Here is a 13387-nt window from a genome sequence, read left to right on the forward strand (position 1 = left end):
GACTCCTGGGAAACGTAGCACCCCACGAATAGTCAAGACTCAAGAGCTCAGGGCTGGGACAAGGAGCACGGAGCACAGAGCGCCGAAGCTCGGTCGAAACTGAAGGCCGGGGCCGTCGACCCGTCGGCACCGTAAAGATGGCCGGCCATCTGACGGTCGTGTCTTGCGGCTCTTCGGTTTCTAATGGGGACCCCCCGTCTCTGAGTCTCCAGCGAGACCGAGCCCAGAAAGATCACGCAGATGTATCCGTAGAAACTATGGGGTCCGCAGAGATTGCGCGAGATTGCGCGACGTCCCGAAGAAGAAGCATACACTATCGCTTTCCCAGGACCCCACGAAGCCCATCAACCCACAGGCGAAGATCTGGATGGGCCACACAAACAAACTTGAGATGATCGATATCATTCACTCCAGTGCGGCAGGATTCTCTGCCCAAAGCTGCCAGTGTTTTTCTGCTCACCGAACTGCCCCCGACACAATGACCGAGTGCCGAAGCTCAGCAATGACCCTTGGGTCCAGTCCATTGGAGGGAAGGGAAAAAGCAAGAAAGTGTTTCGACAACTTGGCGGCCTTCATCCAGCTGTCAGTGTCACAGTCCTATGATCGTGACCAAGTCCGCCAGCAAGGATCATCCATACCTTTCCATCGCCCATCAAACGGGCGCAAAGTCCGCACTACCATGGTTGAGGAAGGCCATTCAGTGATCGATCAATCGCGCGGTGTGAGGAAAGCCTCACTTCTGACTCTTCCAAGGTTGCTTTCAGAGGTACATGCTGACAACGTTGACGGATGCTACAATGTCACAGTTCGAGCAACCGACGAGCAGGCACTGGCAAAGTTTGGGGTCTTGGCTCCCGAGAAGCGGTCACTGGCAGTCGTTGACGAGAAACCCATGTCCATGCTCCCGGACCCGGGCTGCCCCCTCGTCGGCGCTGCTTGGGTCTTCCCCTCCTCCCAATCCAGCAGTGCGCGCCCACATTTGCAAAAAGTCTTTGTCAGATATCACAAAAAAACTTGCAGCAGCGGTTACGGGTCAGAGAGGGTGGAGGGAGAGAAGCGTCGCCGTCTGGTCCGCTTGTCCTGCATCGAGCTCAATCCGTCGCTTCGACTGGAGAGCGAAGAAAAAAGTAAATATGAACCTTTTCTTTGGCCATAAAGATTCGAAAGCCAGGTTTGCTCGAGTCGCTTTCCTGCTGTGTAGAATGTAGAACCCCCTCATCTTAACGTTCCACACAAACCATGCGTCAAACCTGACAGCCCGTAACTCAGGTATGACCGGATAGTCACCCGCCGCATGGAGGTTACGTTCGGAGAAAAACACACGAGACCCAGCACGTTTAAAGAGACTTCAATCTGGCTGAAGAGCATATCCCGTCCGTTGCGAGTGTGTGTGTATCCGTACAGAGGCACGGAGAGCGGGTGCGAAGAGAGCGCCGGAAGAACACACTACCCAAAAGAAAGAGTGGGACTTTAGATTTCGGGATTTGAACTTGTCCCTCCTGTGGGGGCCGGGACCCAGATTGTCCTTCTTGGCGGTACAGGGAGGGTCGAGAAATCGAATGGGTTCTGGTGGGATACTCAAAGAGGGCATGCCGAGGTCGAGAAGAGCGCAGATGGGTACATGAAGAGTACTCAAGTCTACAGCAATCGCTGCAGCGTTGTCTATGTCTTTCGACGGCGGATGCAAAGTCACCAACTGGTATTCCGACATCCCTTCCGCTCCTTTTCCCTTGGGATCCTCTTTCCCCTTCCCCTTTGCCCACTGTTAGTCCTACTAGACAACCCCCAGACGGAAAGGGACATGAGACGGATAAAGCGCTGCAACTCTACGAATACAGAGTACTTTGTCTGCACGCCTTCAACGAACAACAGGGCAGCTAGGGGCCCCAGCCATCGCAGTGGATGTTCCCAGAGGAATGGCACGCTGGGCCGGGACTCGGGAGGAAGCTTTTCTTGGGAGAAGGGGGGGGGCGGCCCATCGAGGTCACTCTCTCCGAGTCTGTCGGATCCGCATGTATTCTGTATTCACTGGCTGGGAGATGTTTACGTTTACGAGACGAGCTGGTTTATCCCTCAAAGACATGATCAATGTTAATTATGGTCAGTCGTAATTCATCGTGAAACCAGAGACTTTGCAAGCTATGAACGTTCTGGTTTCAACAGCTCAGGTGACTTCATGGGAAATGGGCAATCATTCGGTACGACTCCTATTCTGCCATTTGTAAGCGGCAAGGTCCATGGAGGGGCTTCGATCGTGTTTCTTTCCACCCAAAAGTCCATCCTTTGCAGCGAAGATCGCATGCCTCTACGCCGCTCGTCACCCGGCAGCCGGCAGTTGCGCCGTTCTAGCCTTTCAGGTGAGTGGTCGTTTCTCCAATAGTCCAATCTTATTCCTATCTACATCTGGCATACTGCATCAAGGGCCGAGGCGAGTTGATACTTCAAAGTTTGAAGTTCTCTCTTTACTGATACAATCCGGAGTACGGAAAGCGACCACGACTATTATATCCATGTAAGTAGCTCTGGTATCATACGTCGTGACTTCCCGCGCCATGCAAGCGATTGCCATTCCATTGACATCATTACAACCCGTTGAATGCCACGTTCGGATGCGACCTCCCGGACCCCAAACGGAGCCCCCCCATGACCAACAACAACCCCGTCCTTTCCCATCTGCTGTCACTCACATCGACATCCCGTCCATCGACCGACACAAGGCGATATCGTCTCGTCTCGTCTAATCTGGCGTCGACCCAATGGCAGTTGAGGCAACTGTAAGTCCCGGGCTTGAGCGCCGGCCGCCGTTACGTCTGGGTGCCGCCAAGGCAACGCCGCGACTCTTCGACTCGTGCCTGTTTTCCCGCCAGGGCCATTATATCGATCCCGTCTTCTCGTCCACCCGACCATCTGCGTCTCTCCCTACCGCCCCGGAGCGAACGGGCGTTCGGTCGTCTTTTAGCACCGGGAATAACGACCTCTGCAGATCTCCGTCAGCTCATTTCTCATTTTGCCTTCACATCGTCGGCTTCACATCAACTCTGCTATCCACCCTGGATGGGACAAGAGACTGGAATCATGAGATGATCCAGACAACCAGACCAAATCAGGACCAGACGGTACTGAGATGGATGGCAAGCTGCGATGCTCTGATCCAACTACGAGGTTCATATGATTTCTTAGCGTCCCGGGCGTCCGCAGCTCTCAACTCGTGCCCGCTGGTCCGTGGTTCGACCCAAGCCTCTCCCCCAGGAGGAGGGATCAGAGTCCGCCGCGCTACTTTGGCCCTAGGTTGCGCCCCCATTGTGTCAACTCATCTCTTGTCGCCATCGCGGATCTTGATTCGCGGAGCATAGCCTGGCATGTCAAACGTGGTCGACAATGTGTAATTTGCAAAGCCATTCTTCTTCGGATTCCCATCCCAGAGCGAAACAAAAGGCCTAAGCTACCTTAGCTGCTTAGTCTCAGCCCCCCTCCCCTCGGGTCCAAAGAGACCAAAATGTGCTCGTTCGAGGGGACATACATCTGAACTCGAAGTAAGTGCTAGCCACCGCCCATGAGCCGGGGTTCCGAGCAAGTTCGATAGCTTTGGACGCGACGATCTGAAGCCGTTGCCTTTCGGCCTGGACTTTGACTGTCGATCGCGACCACTACCGGGCCTAACTCTGCACTCTGTCTGCTAAACCCACGACTAAGGCGGTCAAATATCGCAGCCGCCGTCTCAGACCCATACGTGCTAGACAGCCTCGAGGTTTGGGAGAGTGATTACTGAACATGACTTGAACCATCGGAATGGTCTCACGCCAATTGCGATACCAGTTACGTTACAGCATATTAGGGCGCAATAATATTTCGGCCGTACAAGCGCGAGTGCACGCGTTTCTGCTCTGCTCTGCTCTGACCGCATGCCACCCGATCCCGTTACCAGATAGACTCTTTTGCGTGCTTATCCCACAAACTTTGATGACCCGACGACACAGCCATCATACCGGTACCTGTCTGGCACAAGCTACAGATACGTACATACATGTCGCCATGCTCGGCCGAGCTGCAACCTCTTTAACGCTGCTGGTCGAACAGGTCCCAAAACGCCACTAGCAAATCAACCCAAATTGGCGCAATGAAGATCCTCGGAATCATCGGGCACTACGATGAAGTTTGGACCGAGGGATCTCCCTCCCGCGCTCTACATGTCCTGTCATGTTCTATCCTCGGGACATGAGAATTGCACACGCAGCATGACTACGAAAGGGGCCGCGATGCTTGTGACGAACGCACGTCAACTACAAACGGCTCAGCCTGCGTACAGTAGGTATATGCGCGCACATGTAGACATGACTCAAACGACAGACAAGACAAGATCAACGCTGGTTTTTTCAAGCCTCGCTGCATGCCTCGCTCTCGCGCTGAGAAACGCCCGGCCCCGACATCATGCCGCAAAGGCGCATAACTGCAGCTCTTCTACTTTGACGCTCACCACATTTGGCGACGTGTGTGCGCGGTCCCAATCGAAGGGCTATTGGGTGGTTCCATGTCTTGTGCCTGCAGTTGCGGGCCACTATCCCCTCTGTCGGGTTACTTTCTCAACTAACTTGGACGGCTTGGCTGCTTTGAATCCTTCGGGTTTCGCAGCCTGTCAAAGGTCTCCAGAACGGTGGATCGCATATCCGTCCGTACAGCTGCGGTCCTGGTTGGCTGGGTCCATCCAGCATTTTGCATCCTGGGAAGAAAGCCGGCCGGCAATGTCTTTCCCAAAGTCACCCCCTGTCTTCTTCTTGTGTTTCCGTGCTGCCGCGCGTGCACCACCACCCACGATGCCCAGGACCGCATTAAGCACCTGCCTCAATACTTTTGGTCGAGCGGGGTTCTCACGGCCATCTTGGTACACGTCGAGTAGGAAATGAGGCCATGGCTGCTTCTCAGAGTCACATTCGATGTGTGTGTACGGTGGCCCTTTGCAAGCCGTTCCACTCCGATAACTCTCTGGATCGAAGCTGGTCCCACCCCCGCGGTATTCCGGATGATATCAAATCCAAGGCGAGCAAGTATCCCTTTTAGCCCTTTGCCGTCCCTCGCGGAAGCACTTTGGCGGAGGCTTGATCACCCAAAGGTAGTTCGTCCAGAACAGCAGCCACCCGTCACGAGCTGTGCTGCCTGTTATCCCTTCACACATTAACCGGACGGAGGGTACGCTATCCGCCGAGCCTAACGGACGATGGCTGAAGTGCCGTCCAGTCTTTTGCATCCAACAGGACGGCACACCAAGAACGCCACAGCTCTGCCTCTCGGGTCTGGCCTCCTCTTTTAACCCATCTCTGGCGTCTCACTGCGCCCAATAGCCATCCATTCATCGTGACCCTCCCCTGGTGGGTTATTGTTTCCAACCGAGTGGTCCCCCTTGGACCTGCACCTGCAAGCGATCCCGAGGCGAGCAGTGCCGTGCCAGCGCACTGGCGAGATTCTTCCCGCTTGTGCCGCTCGATTGGGAGGGACTCCATAGTAACTACTGCGTACTGCGTAGAGACGGACGAACATGGCGGGACCTACTTCGTACGTATCCGTAGTGTAATTACAACTAGCCTCCATTCCGAGCTGTGGAGGCGTGGTGCCGTCTAGGTGGGGTTTTGTCAAAATGTTTGCTAGTCCCGCGCATTGTGCGACATGCAGATGACATTAAACGGCCGCAATTACGCGCGCGATTTGAAACCTGGCGTGAGAACATCTTTTGAACGCAAAAGTATCCTGACTTGATTATTGCAACATAAAATGATACGCCGAATAGGAACGTGGCCGGCTGAGCCAGGAACTCCACAAACCGTCCACGATAATCTGCCACAGTCGTATTCTATCCAGACATGTCCTAGCAATGGTCCATCCTGAAGTACCAGATTCTCATGGTGTGTGTGTGTGTGTGTGTGTATGTGTGTGTGTGTGCTGTGAAGTCATGCACCTCGTGATCGACTTTCCCGACGCCGGCTCGTGGAAGCCAAGAGCAAACAAGACAACAATATCGTTTGCCTACGTACTTGCCTACTTACGGCCGCGGGAAGGCGGACGAGACGCCATTTCCCCTTTCCTCCTCCCTGGCATACCTGTCTTTTCTTTGACCGCCAGAACGGTCTCATACGATAGAATCCGAGGGGATGGTTAAGCTAAGCGGCCATGAATGGCGCGGTCGAACTCTAATCCAGCCGCAACGAGCAAGCAAGGAAGCCAAGTCAAGCCAGCCCGCGCGGTGTCAGGTGGGCGTTCGCGAGTGACTCCCGATTCTCGACATCTCCATGCCTCCAATGTCTCTGTGTCTCTAAGTTTTATGCCCGATCAGCGGATCCAGCCGTCGAGTGGTTCACTCTCCCTGCAAATCTCTGCGCCAGGCGTCCAGATGTGATTCTAAATGCTTCGGGAAACCAGCTGCCAAGCTGCTTCTCCTCCTCCTCCTCCTCCTCCTCGCCGCCGTCGTCGCTCCCTTTGAGCATGACCACTAGTGCCCTCGCGCACATCCAGCAAAACACCATACCGTGTCCCTGAAAACTCGCGCAAACCCACAGGCCGTCCTCGCCCGGCACCTCGCCCACGAATGGGAAGCCGTCGGGGCTGAAGCCCATGATACCAGTCCACTCAGCGCGCACCCTGCCGCCCTCGCCCTCGGGGCCATCATCGCCCCAATCGTCGCCGAAATAGCGCGGCGTCGTCTCCTGCAGGTACGACCTGATGACGGGGTTCAGCCGCGAGTCATCCGTCGTGCCGTACTCGCCCAGCCCTTCATCGGGAGCGCGGACCAGGCCGCCGCCGATGACGATGTCGCCGGCGAACTGCGTGCCTGCCGGCTTGGGGATCATGTACTCGTAGCCGTCTTCGTAGATGAAGCTGTAGGTTGTCGCGAGGCCCGCCTTTGGCATGCTGGAGCCCGGGCGGTGGGCTGTGATTTGCCCTCTCATCGGGACGATGGCTTCTTGGAAGCGCGGGTGGAGGAATGCCGTGTAGCCGTTTGTTGCTAGTATGACTCGGCGGGCTTTGATTTGTCCTTTTGGTGTCTCGACTATCCAGCGGTGAGCATCTTTAGAGACACCTTGTTGGAGTTTTTGGATGCTTAGTGCTGGTGTCTCTGTGAAGAGCTTCATGCCTTTGTCGACGCATAATTCCAGCACGCCGGTGGTGAAGCGATACCCGGAAATGCTTCCGGCTTCGTATCCGATGCCTCCATATAATCCTTCTTTTGCGACGTGAAACCGGGTCTTCATCTCCTCAACGTCATAGAAATCGTACTTTGATGCGTCGTCGTCGGGCATGGCTTCCCTCATCGCCTCGACGGCCTTCTTCCCAGCTTCCCACTGTGCTGCGTCGTATATCGCGTCGACCGTCTGGCAAGGTCTGCTCTCCGTCTCCTTATCTTTGAGATGTGACGCGGCGAAGGCGTGGACAGCTCGGATGTTTGCGAGCTCGAGACGCGCAATGAGGCAAGCTGCTTCTGTCCCTAGGGTCTCGGCGTGATGAAGAAATGAACGGTAGGATGCGGCTTTTGTGTGGCCGCCGTTGCGACCCGTTGCGCCAGAGGTGAGGGTGCGAGCCTCGAGCATGGTGACGTCTGGGTGCGAGGCCGAAGCATGGTCTGAGGAGAGGAGGAAGTGTGCTATGGCTGCGCCAGTGATGCCACTCCCTATGATCAAGGTGTTGGTCTCTGATGGCGGTGATGGGCTGGAGGTGTAGGTTGAGAGACGGGAGGGAGGCGAGTGCCAGTAGCTGGGCGTTGGGTTCGGAACTGGGAGAGTAACGGGGATGCGAGCTCTCTCGTCCATGATTGATACAGACGGACGTGTGACTTTGATAAAACAACCTTCGGATTGAGCTCAAGGTTGACTACCTCAGACGATCGTGAAGGTGATGACGAGAGGGCAAATGGGAACGATAAGTTAGATTCGGGGGGTTGCTTTTCACGTCAGACACGAGATGAAGAGTCCCTCAGTCTCGTATTCCTATGCTGTGTTATGTTATTCAACGTTCCTTGCGCATCGGAGTGATGTAGTTATCACAACGTCCGGGGGCTGTGGTGGGCGAGAGTGTGTGTCCTTCGGTAGGAGTCTCCCCCCACCCGATGCGAAATGGCAAGTCTATGCGGGCGATTATCGGTGCGGGGTCCGGGGCCGGTGGTCCGCATAAACATGCCCGTTTGGGTATCGGTGCATCCCCGGCAATGGGTCAACGACGCACATCTCATATGATCGGTAAAGTCTCCCACATGACTGTGCGGTCATTGAGAACAATTCATACAAAGAGCTGGGTATGATTCTATGGACGAATCAGGAGAACACTGATGTTTAGGCTTTATTCACGAAAGAAGAGAAAGTGAAGCATTCCTGGCTTTCCCGAGAGTTCCCATCCAGAAGTTCTTGCCAGAAGTTCCAATCCATGTCCATCCCTTTAGTCATCCCGATCATTTCCTCTTCTATCCCTGGCATCGCAACGTCTTGACCATGCGATGCTGGCTGCTGTACCATGCTAGAGGCATGACCAGCGTCTTGCAGCCAGTCCCGAACTTGGGGCATCTCCTGGGGTGTAGCGGGGCCGTTACTGCCCGTACCCACCGTCGGCGCTTGCGGCTTTGCTTGTGCGTTACGTGCCATGTTCGTCCGCTGGCGCGCAAGCTGCCCTATGCAAGGTGACTCCAAAGGCATCTCCATTCCGATGTTTCTAGAGGCTGCGATCCTCTGCTGCCAAGCTCGCAATGTCAGATTTCCGAGTGCCCAGTACAATGAGTCGTTCGAATCGGTGATGAAGCAAGGATGGTGCTCGTAGACTTGGTTGATGACATGCCAGGCCACGTCGACGATCTGGCCACCGGCACGCCCCGATAAGGCGCTGATGAGAAGGACAAAAGTCTCGAAAGGGAAGAAGTTGGCGATATGCCACAGGAAGCGCTGAAGAGCGCCAGTAGAATGTGACAGAATGTCGTAACGAATTACCTCGAGGCTGTTCTCTAGCAGCATATCCATCTGTTCTCCATCGAGTTCAGATGTCCTCTCTGGCTGATGATTGGGGTGGTAGACGGATAGTCTCAGCTGACAGACAGCAGATCGAGCAAGATACGTCGTCAAGAGGTTCAACGGAATATCTGTGTTGATGGCCCGGAGATACTTTTCCTCAATATGACTCTCAAGCTCGTCAATAGATTTGAGAAACTTGGCCCTTCGGTCAGGCGATGTCGCAAAGTCAAGAAGACATTTCTGCTCAATCATCCACACTCCGATCTCAATGCGAACTGAGCAAAACACCATCTCGGTAGTGACCGGAGACGGGCGGGGCAAAGCACTCATGGATGGGACGAGGTAGTCGTCGTTGACACCTAGAGGTTGGTTCGTGTCTCCATATAGCTGAATGCCGGAGTTCATCGAGGCTCCTGTGAGCTGCGCTGTACGACCGTCAAGAATGACGATTTGCCACCAAACCCGTCGTCTCAGCTCAGCTTCGAATGGCAGCAGGTCTTTCAGCGAGCTTTCTCGATGAAGGCCCATTCTTTGGCCCATGCGAGTTGCTAGCCCGGTTAGGAGCCCCAAGATGTCGTGATCGCAAAGGTGGCGCAAAGACAGCTAGCAGCTATCAGTTCGGTGACCTCAATTTGCTGTAAACGGTGATAAGAAGAAATCACCAGGTGAAAAGTGAACGCCTGAAGCACTTTGAGGTTTGTCGATCTCAGAAAATCGACTCTGCTCAGTGCTGCCTCGGTTGCATAGCAATACCTCGCTACATGCTTCTCTCGGGGTTCACCAAGCTGGCTCCGGCATTCCTCGTCGGTCAAAGAGACTACTGCAACAAGCAATATCGAGAAAACAAAGGCTTCGGTCGGACCATGTATAGAGTCCGGCTCAGAAAGCCCCTGGATAAGCTCTTGCTGCACTGTCGGTGCGGGGAGTATTTTAGTTAAGGGATGGACGTTGGTGGTGAACACCTGCCAAAGCCGAAATGACTGAATAGCCGAGGGATTCAGCATGAATGGAGAATCCAGTTTGTGCCCAAATATCAGGTTGATATGTGTCGATGGCAGCTCGACTCTGGATGGCATTGGTGTGCTGCTTGGTTGGGGTAGGACTTGGGTCCTTCTTGCCCATCTGTCTAGAATTAGATGACCTCATTCTAAATCCGAGATATATCGAAAATTTTTGAACTCACTTCGTTTCCCAGACTTGACCATAACTTGTTGCTGGTTTTTCAAGCGGCGTCAGCTGCTGGGCTTATATCACGACACTGCTCTCTGGTGGACAGGGCGCCTACTCTTCTACATATCGGCGCTGGTCACCACTGACAACGACCTGGCCTTTGGCGGTGGGTGAACCATTTTGTGACAGGAGCCGCGCTTGGGCAGTGCGACTGGTATGGTTATTGGCAGTGTGAACAGAGCGTGGAAGTCGGACGCAGTCTTTTCCTGTCTTGATACAGTAATACGCGCAAGGTGACTGGCCGTTGCACCTTATTTTGCGGTGTTGGCATGGACCACATGAGTGCCCTCTGGTGATCTTGCGTTCAGCCATATATTCAAGTTCCAAGCAAACCGCGAACGAGATGTAGACTTGGCTTGGTCGATCTTCCTGGGTAGCTCAACTCGCTGTTGGACGGTCCCGAGCAAAATTATCGGCATGAAAAAGTTTCTTTGATTTACCTTAGATAGAAGAGAGAGGGTGGAATGCAGAGGGTATGTTCATGCCATCAAGTAAATAGCCGCGTAGATGAGACTCAGTTATCAGCTGCAGGGAACATGCATTAGCTACGTGCCCTACATGTGTGCCGCAACAATAAAGTGACAGTAGGAATGGGCATAAGCTGGCTAGAACCGGTTAGCTGACATCCAGGAGATCCAGAAGCGGCCGTTTGTGAGGATCATACGACTGGCTTGAACACTGGCAATAAACCAACAAACCTCCGCGCGGGACCGCTCTCAAGGCTGCTGACCGGGGTCCTAGAGCCATTCGGTCCCGAGCTGAGGTGACTAAGTGCCCGACCTCACCACGGGGTTGAACTCGCATACAAGTCACCTACCTACACACCAACTTCTTTCATATTCGCCCATGTTCCTGACGTGCCTGGCAAGCTAAGCGGGCGGGAACTAAAGGGCGATCGTTGCCTGAATCCCATGTGCCTGTCTCGGATGGCAGATCAAGTCTTTCTAAGGGCCGATGGCGGGACCGCGTTTTTGTCTTTTCAACCCGTGATGGATCCCCAAAGATGCTGGCACCCCGACACCGAGTGCCGCTCCGTAGCGGTATCTCGAGTTCAAGGCATGTTGGGACCCAATTTGCGCCTTCTCAGCAAGATGAGATTGCCTTTAAAGATGGAGTGCTCTGACGGCTTTACGACAACATGTCTCATTCTTTTCCAAGTCATTCTCTGCTTTGCCAGAACACAGCCAAATTAGTAATACTATCACACATATCTTCACTTTCCCAGGTCCAAAAAAAATGTCGGAGGATTACGAAAAGGTGGAAACAACCGATCGGGCAGCCACGGCCACCCCGACCGAGAATCCTTCATCCGAATCAGCAAAGCAAGAGGCCGAGGATGAGTCGCAGTACCCCCACGGGCTGAAGCTCGCCGTCATCATCCTTTCAAACATGATTGCCATGTTCCTCGTCGCACTAGACCGCACAATCATCACAACGGCGATTCCCCGAACCACAGACGACTTCAAGTCGCTCGGCGATATCAGCTGGTACGCCAGCGCCTATCTCATCACAAGCTCGGCCACACAACTACTATGGGGTCGCATCTTCACCTTTTACTCGACAAAAGTCGTGTACCTCGTCGCCATATTCTTCTTTGAGCTCGGCTCTCTTCTGTGTGGCGTCGCGCCCAACTCCGTGGCCTTCATCATCGGCCGGGCCATCGCCGGAGCGGGATCGGCGGGCATATACTCGGGCTCGACCATTCTCATCACGACCGTCACGTCTCTATCCAAGCGCGCGGGTTATGTCAGCATGATGGGTGCCGTCTTTGGAATTGCCTCAGTGATTGCACCACTTATCGGAGGAGCGTTCACCGATCGCGTCACCTGGAGATGGTGCTTTTACATCAAGTAAGCAACCCTATGACTGCATTCCTTTCTGCATGCACAGCAAGATCAAACATCGCTAACGCTGTATTTCTATAGTCTTCCTGTGGGAGCAGCGGCCGTAGCCGCTCTGCTTTTCCTCTTCCCGAGCTTCGCCGCAAAGGAGCCTACCCCGATCAAGCAGCAGATCAAGCAACTTGACCCTTTTGGTAATCTTGTCTTCCTTCCTGGCGTCATATGCTTGATTTTGGCGCTGCAATGGGGCGGAGAAAAGTACCCATGGAACGAGGGTCGAATCATCGCCCTCCTGGTCCTTGCCTGTGTGCTTCTCATCATCTTTGTTGCCATTCAAGTCTGGCAGCAGGAGAACGCCACCGTACCCCCCTCGCCTGTTCAAGCTGCGGAATGTCTGGCTCGGCACCATCTTTGCATTCTGTCTTGGAGCGGTGCTCATCATTTTCCTGGTTGCCTTGCCGATCTGGTTCCAGGGCATTCGCGGCACAGATGCCGTCACTTCTGGCATCGACACACTTCCCCTCGTTCTGTCTCTCGTCTTTGGCGCCATCGTATCAGGAGGCGTCATCAACGGCATTGGCTGGTTCAACCCAGTCTTTTTCTCATCTGTCATTGTCGGATTGGAAGTCCAATTCGACCGCGAGTAGGAGCAGAGCATGGGCCACCTCGAGGGGGTACACTTAGACCTCGACTACCCACCCAACCTCCGGTTGGAATCTCCCTTCTACTCCTTACGCATAATCAATCAATACAGAGATATTGATACTTCGTCACCCCCAGGACCCTACGGTTCGAACCAAATTCCCTGTGAAAGGAATACCAATAGTCATCTTCATGGCCGTCGGCGGCGGTCTCATCTCCACCTTTGTCGGGGATACCCCAACACGCACCTGGATTGGATACCAGATTATTCTTGGACTGGGCATCGGTCAAGGCATGCAACTAGCTAGCCTAGGAGCTCAAGTAGCCCTCGCGCAGAGGGATGTTCCCATCGGCGTGTCGCTCATGTTGTTTGCCCAGTCCCTCGGGGGCTCTGTCCTGGTCTGCGTTGCCCAAGCCGTCTTCAACAACGAGCTGAGATCAAGACTTGGCAACTTCTCGGGTCTCGATGTCGATCGGGTGATTGGTGCTGGTGCTACTCAGCTGCGCAACTTCCTTACTCCTGATATTCTTGGAAATGTCTTGGTCGAATATAACGCGGCGCTACGGAGATACTTCTACGTGGGACTTGCAGCTGCTTGCTTCGCAATACTCCCTTCATTGGGAGTTGAATGGAAGAATGTTAAGGGAAAGGAATTTGTACATTAGAGCAGTCCGCTACGGGCTAAATCAGTACCC

At 54.1% G+C, this 13387-nt stretch overlaps 4 protein-coding genes across 4 annotated transcripts; 2 read left to right on the forward strand and 2 right to left on the reverse strand.

The window, feature by feature from the left end:
* Positions 1–2577: 2577 nt before the first annotated feature.
* BDP81DRAFT_419231 (uncharacterized protein) lies at positions 2578–3441 on the forward strand. The gene has a single exon (XM_060589754.1). It carries the CDS (start codon positions 2757–2759, stop codon positions 3351–3353), a length of 597 nt encoding a protein of 198 aa, XP_060448638.1. The 5' UTR covers positions 2578–2756; the 3' UTR covers positions 3354–3441.
* A 2998-nt stretch (positions 3442–6439) lies between these two features.
* On the reverse strand, positions 6440–8050 carry BDP81DRAFT_419234 (FAD dependent oxidoreductase; the record flags this gene model as incomplete). The annotated part of the gene is made up of 1 exon (XM_060589755.1): positions 6440–8050. A coding segment is annotated over exon 1 (1034 nt), but the record flags the coding sequence as incomplete, so codon positions are not given.
* A 262-nt stretch (positions 8051–8312) lies between these two features.
* BDP81DRAFT_311252 (fungal-specific transcription factor domain-containing protein) lies at positions 8313–10520 on the reverse strand (the record flags this gene model as incomplete). The annotated part of the gene is made up of 4 exons (XM_060583710.1): positions 8313–9581; positions 9641–10104; positions 10158–10192; positions 10264–10520. The coding sequence occupies 4 exons, from the start codon at positions 10518–10520 to the stop codon at positions 8313–8315; spliced, it is 2025 nt and encodes a 674-aa protein (XP_060448640.1).
* Positions 10521–11103: 583 nt separating this feature from the next.
* BDP81DRAFT_508817 (major facilitator superfamily domain-containing protein) lies at positions 11104–13357 on the forward strand (the record flags this gene model as incomplete). Its single annotated transcript, XM_060595709.1, has 4 exons — positions 11104–12058; positions 12134–12441; positions 12479–12657; positions 12830–13357. Exons 1-4 carry the CDS (start codon positions 11445–11447, stop codon positions 13355–13357), a joined length of 1629 nt encoding a protein of 542 aa, XP_060448641.1. The 5' UTR covers positions 11104–11444.
* Between the last annotated feature and the right edge of the window lie 30 nt (positions 13358–13387).

This window comes from Colletotrichum phormii (genome assembly GCF_030913505.1).
Source record: "Colletotrichum phormii strain CBS 102054 chromosome Unknown BDP81scaffold_4, whole genome shotgun sequence".
NCBI classification, from domain to species: Eukaryota; Fungi; Ascomycota; class Sordariomycetes; order Glomerellales; family Glomerellaceae; genus Colletotrichum; species Colletotrichum phormii.

What these genes read in the sequence shown, in the direction of transcription:
- BDP81DRAFT_419231 (XM_060589754.1), top strand. Translation starts at nt 2,757, where the DNA reads ATGGCAGTTGAGGCAACTGTAAGTCCCGGGCTTGAGCGCCGGCCGCCG.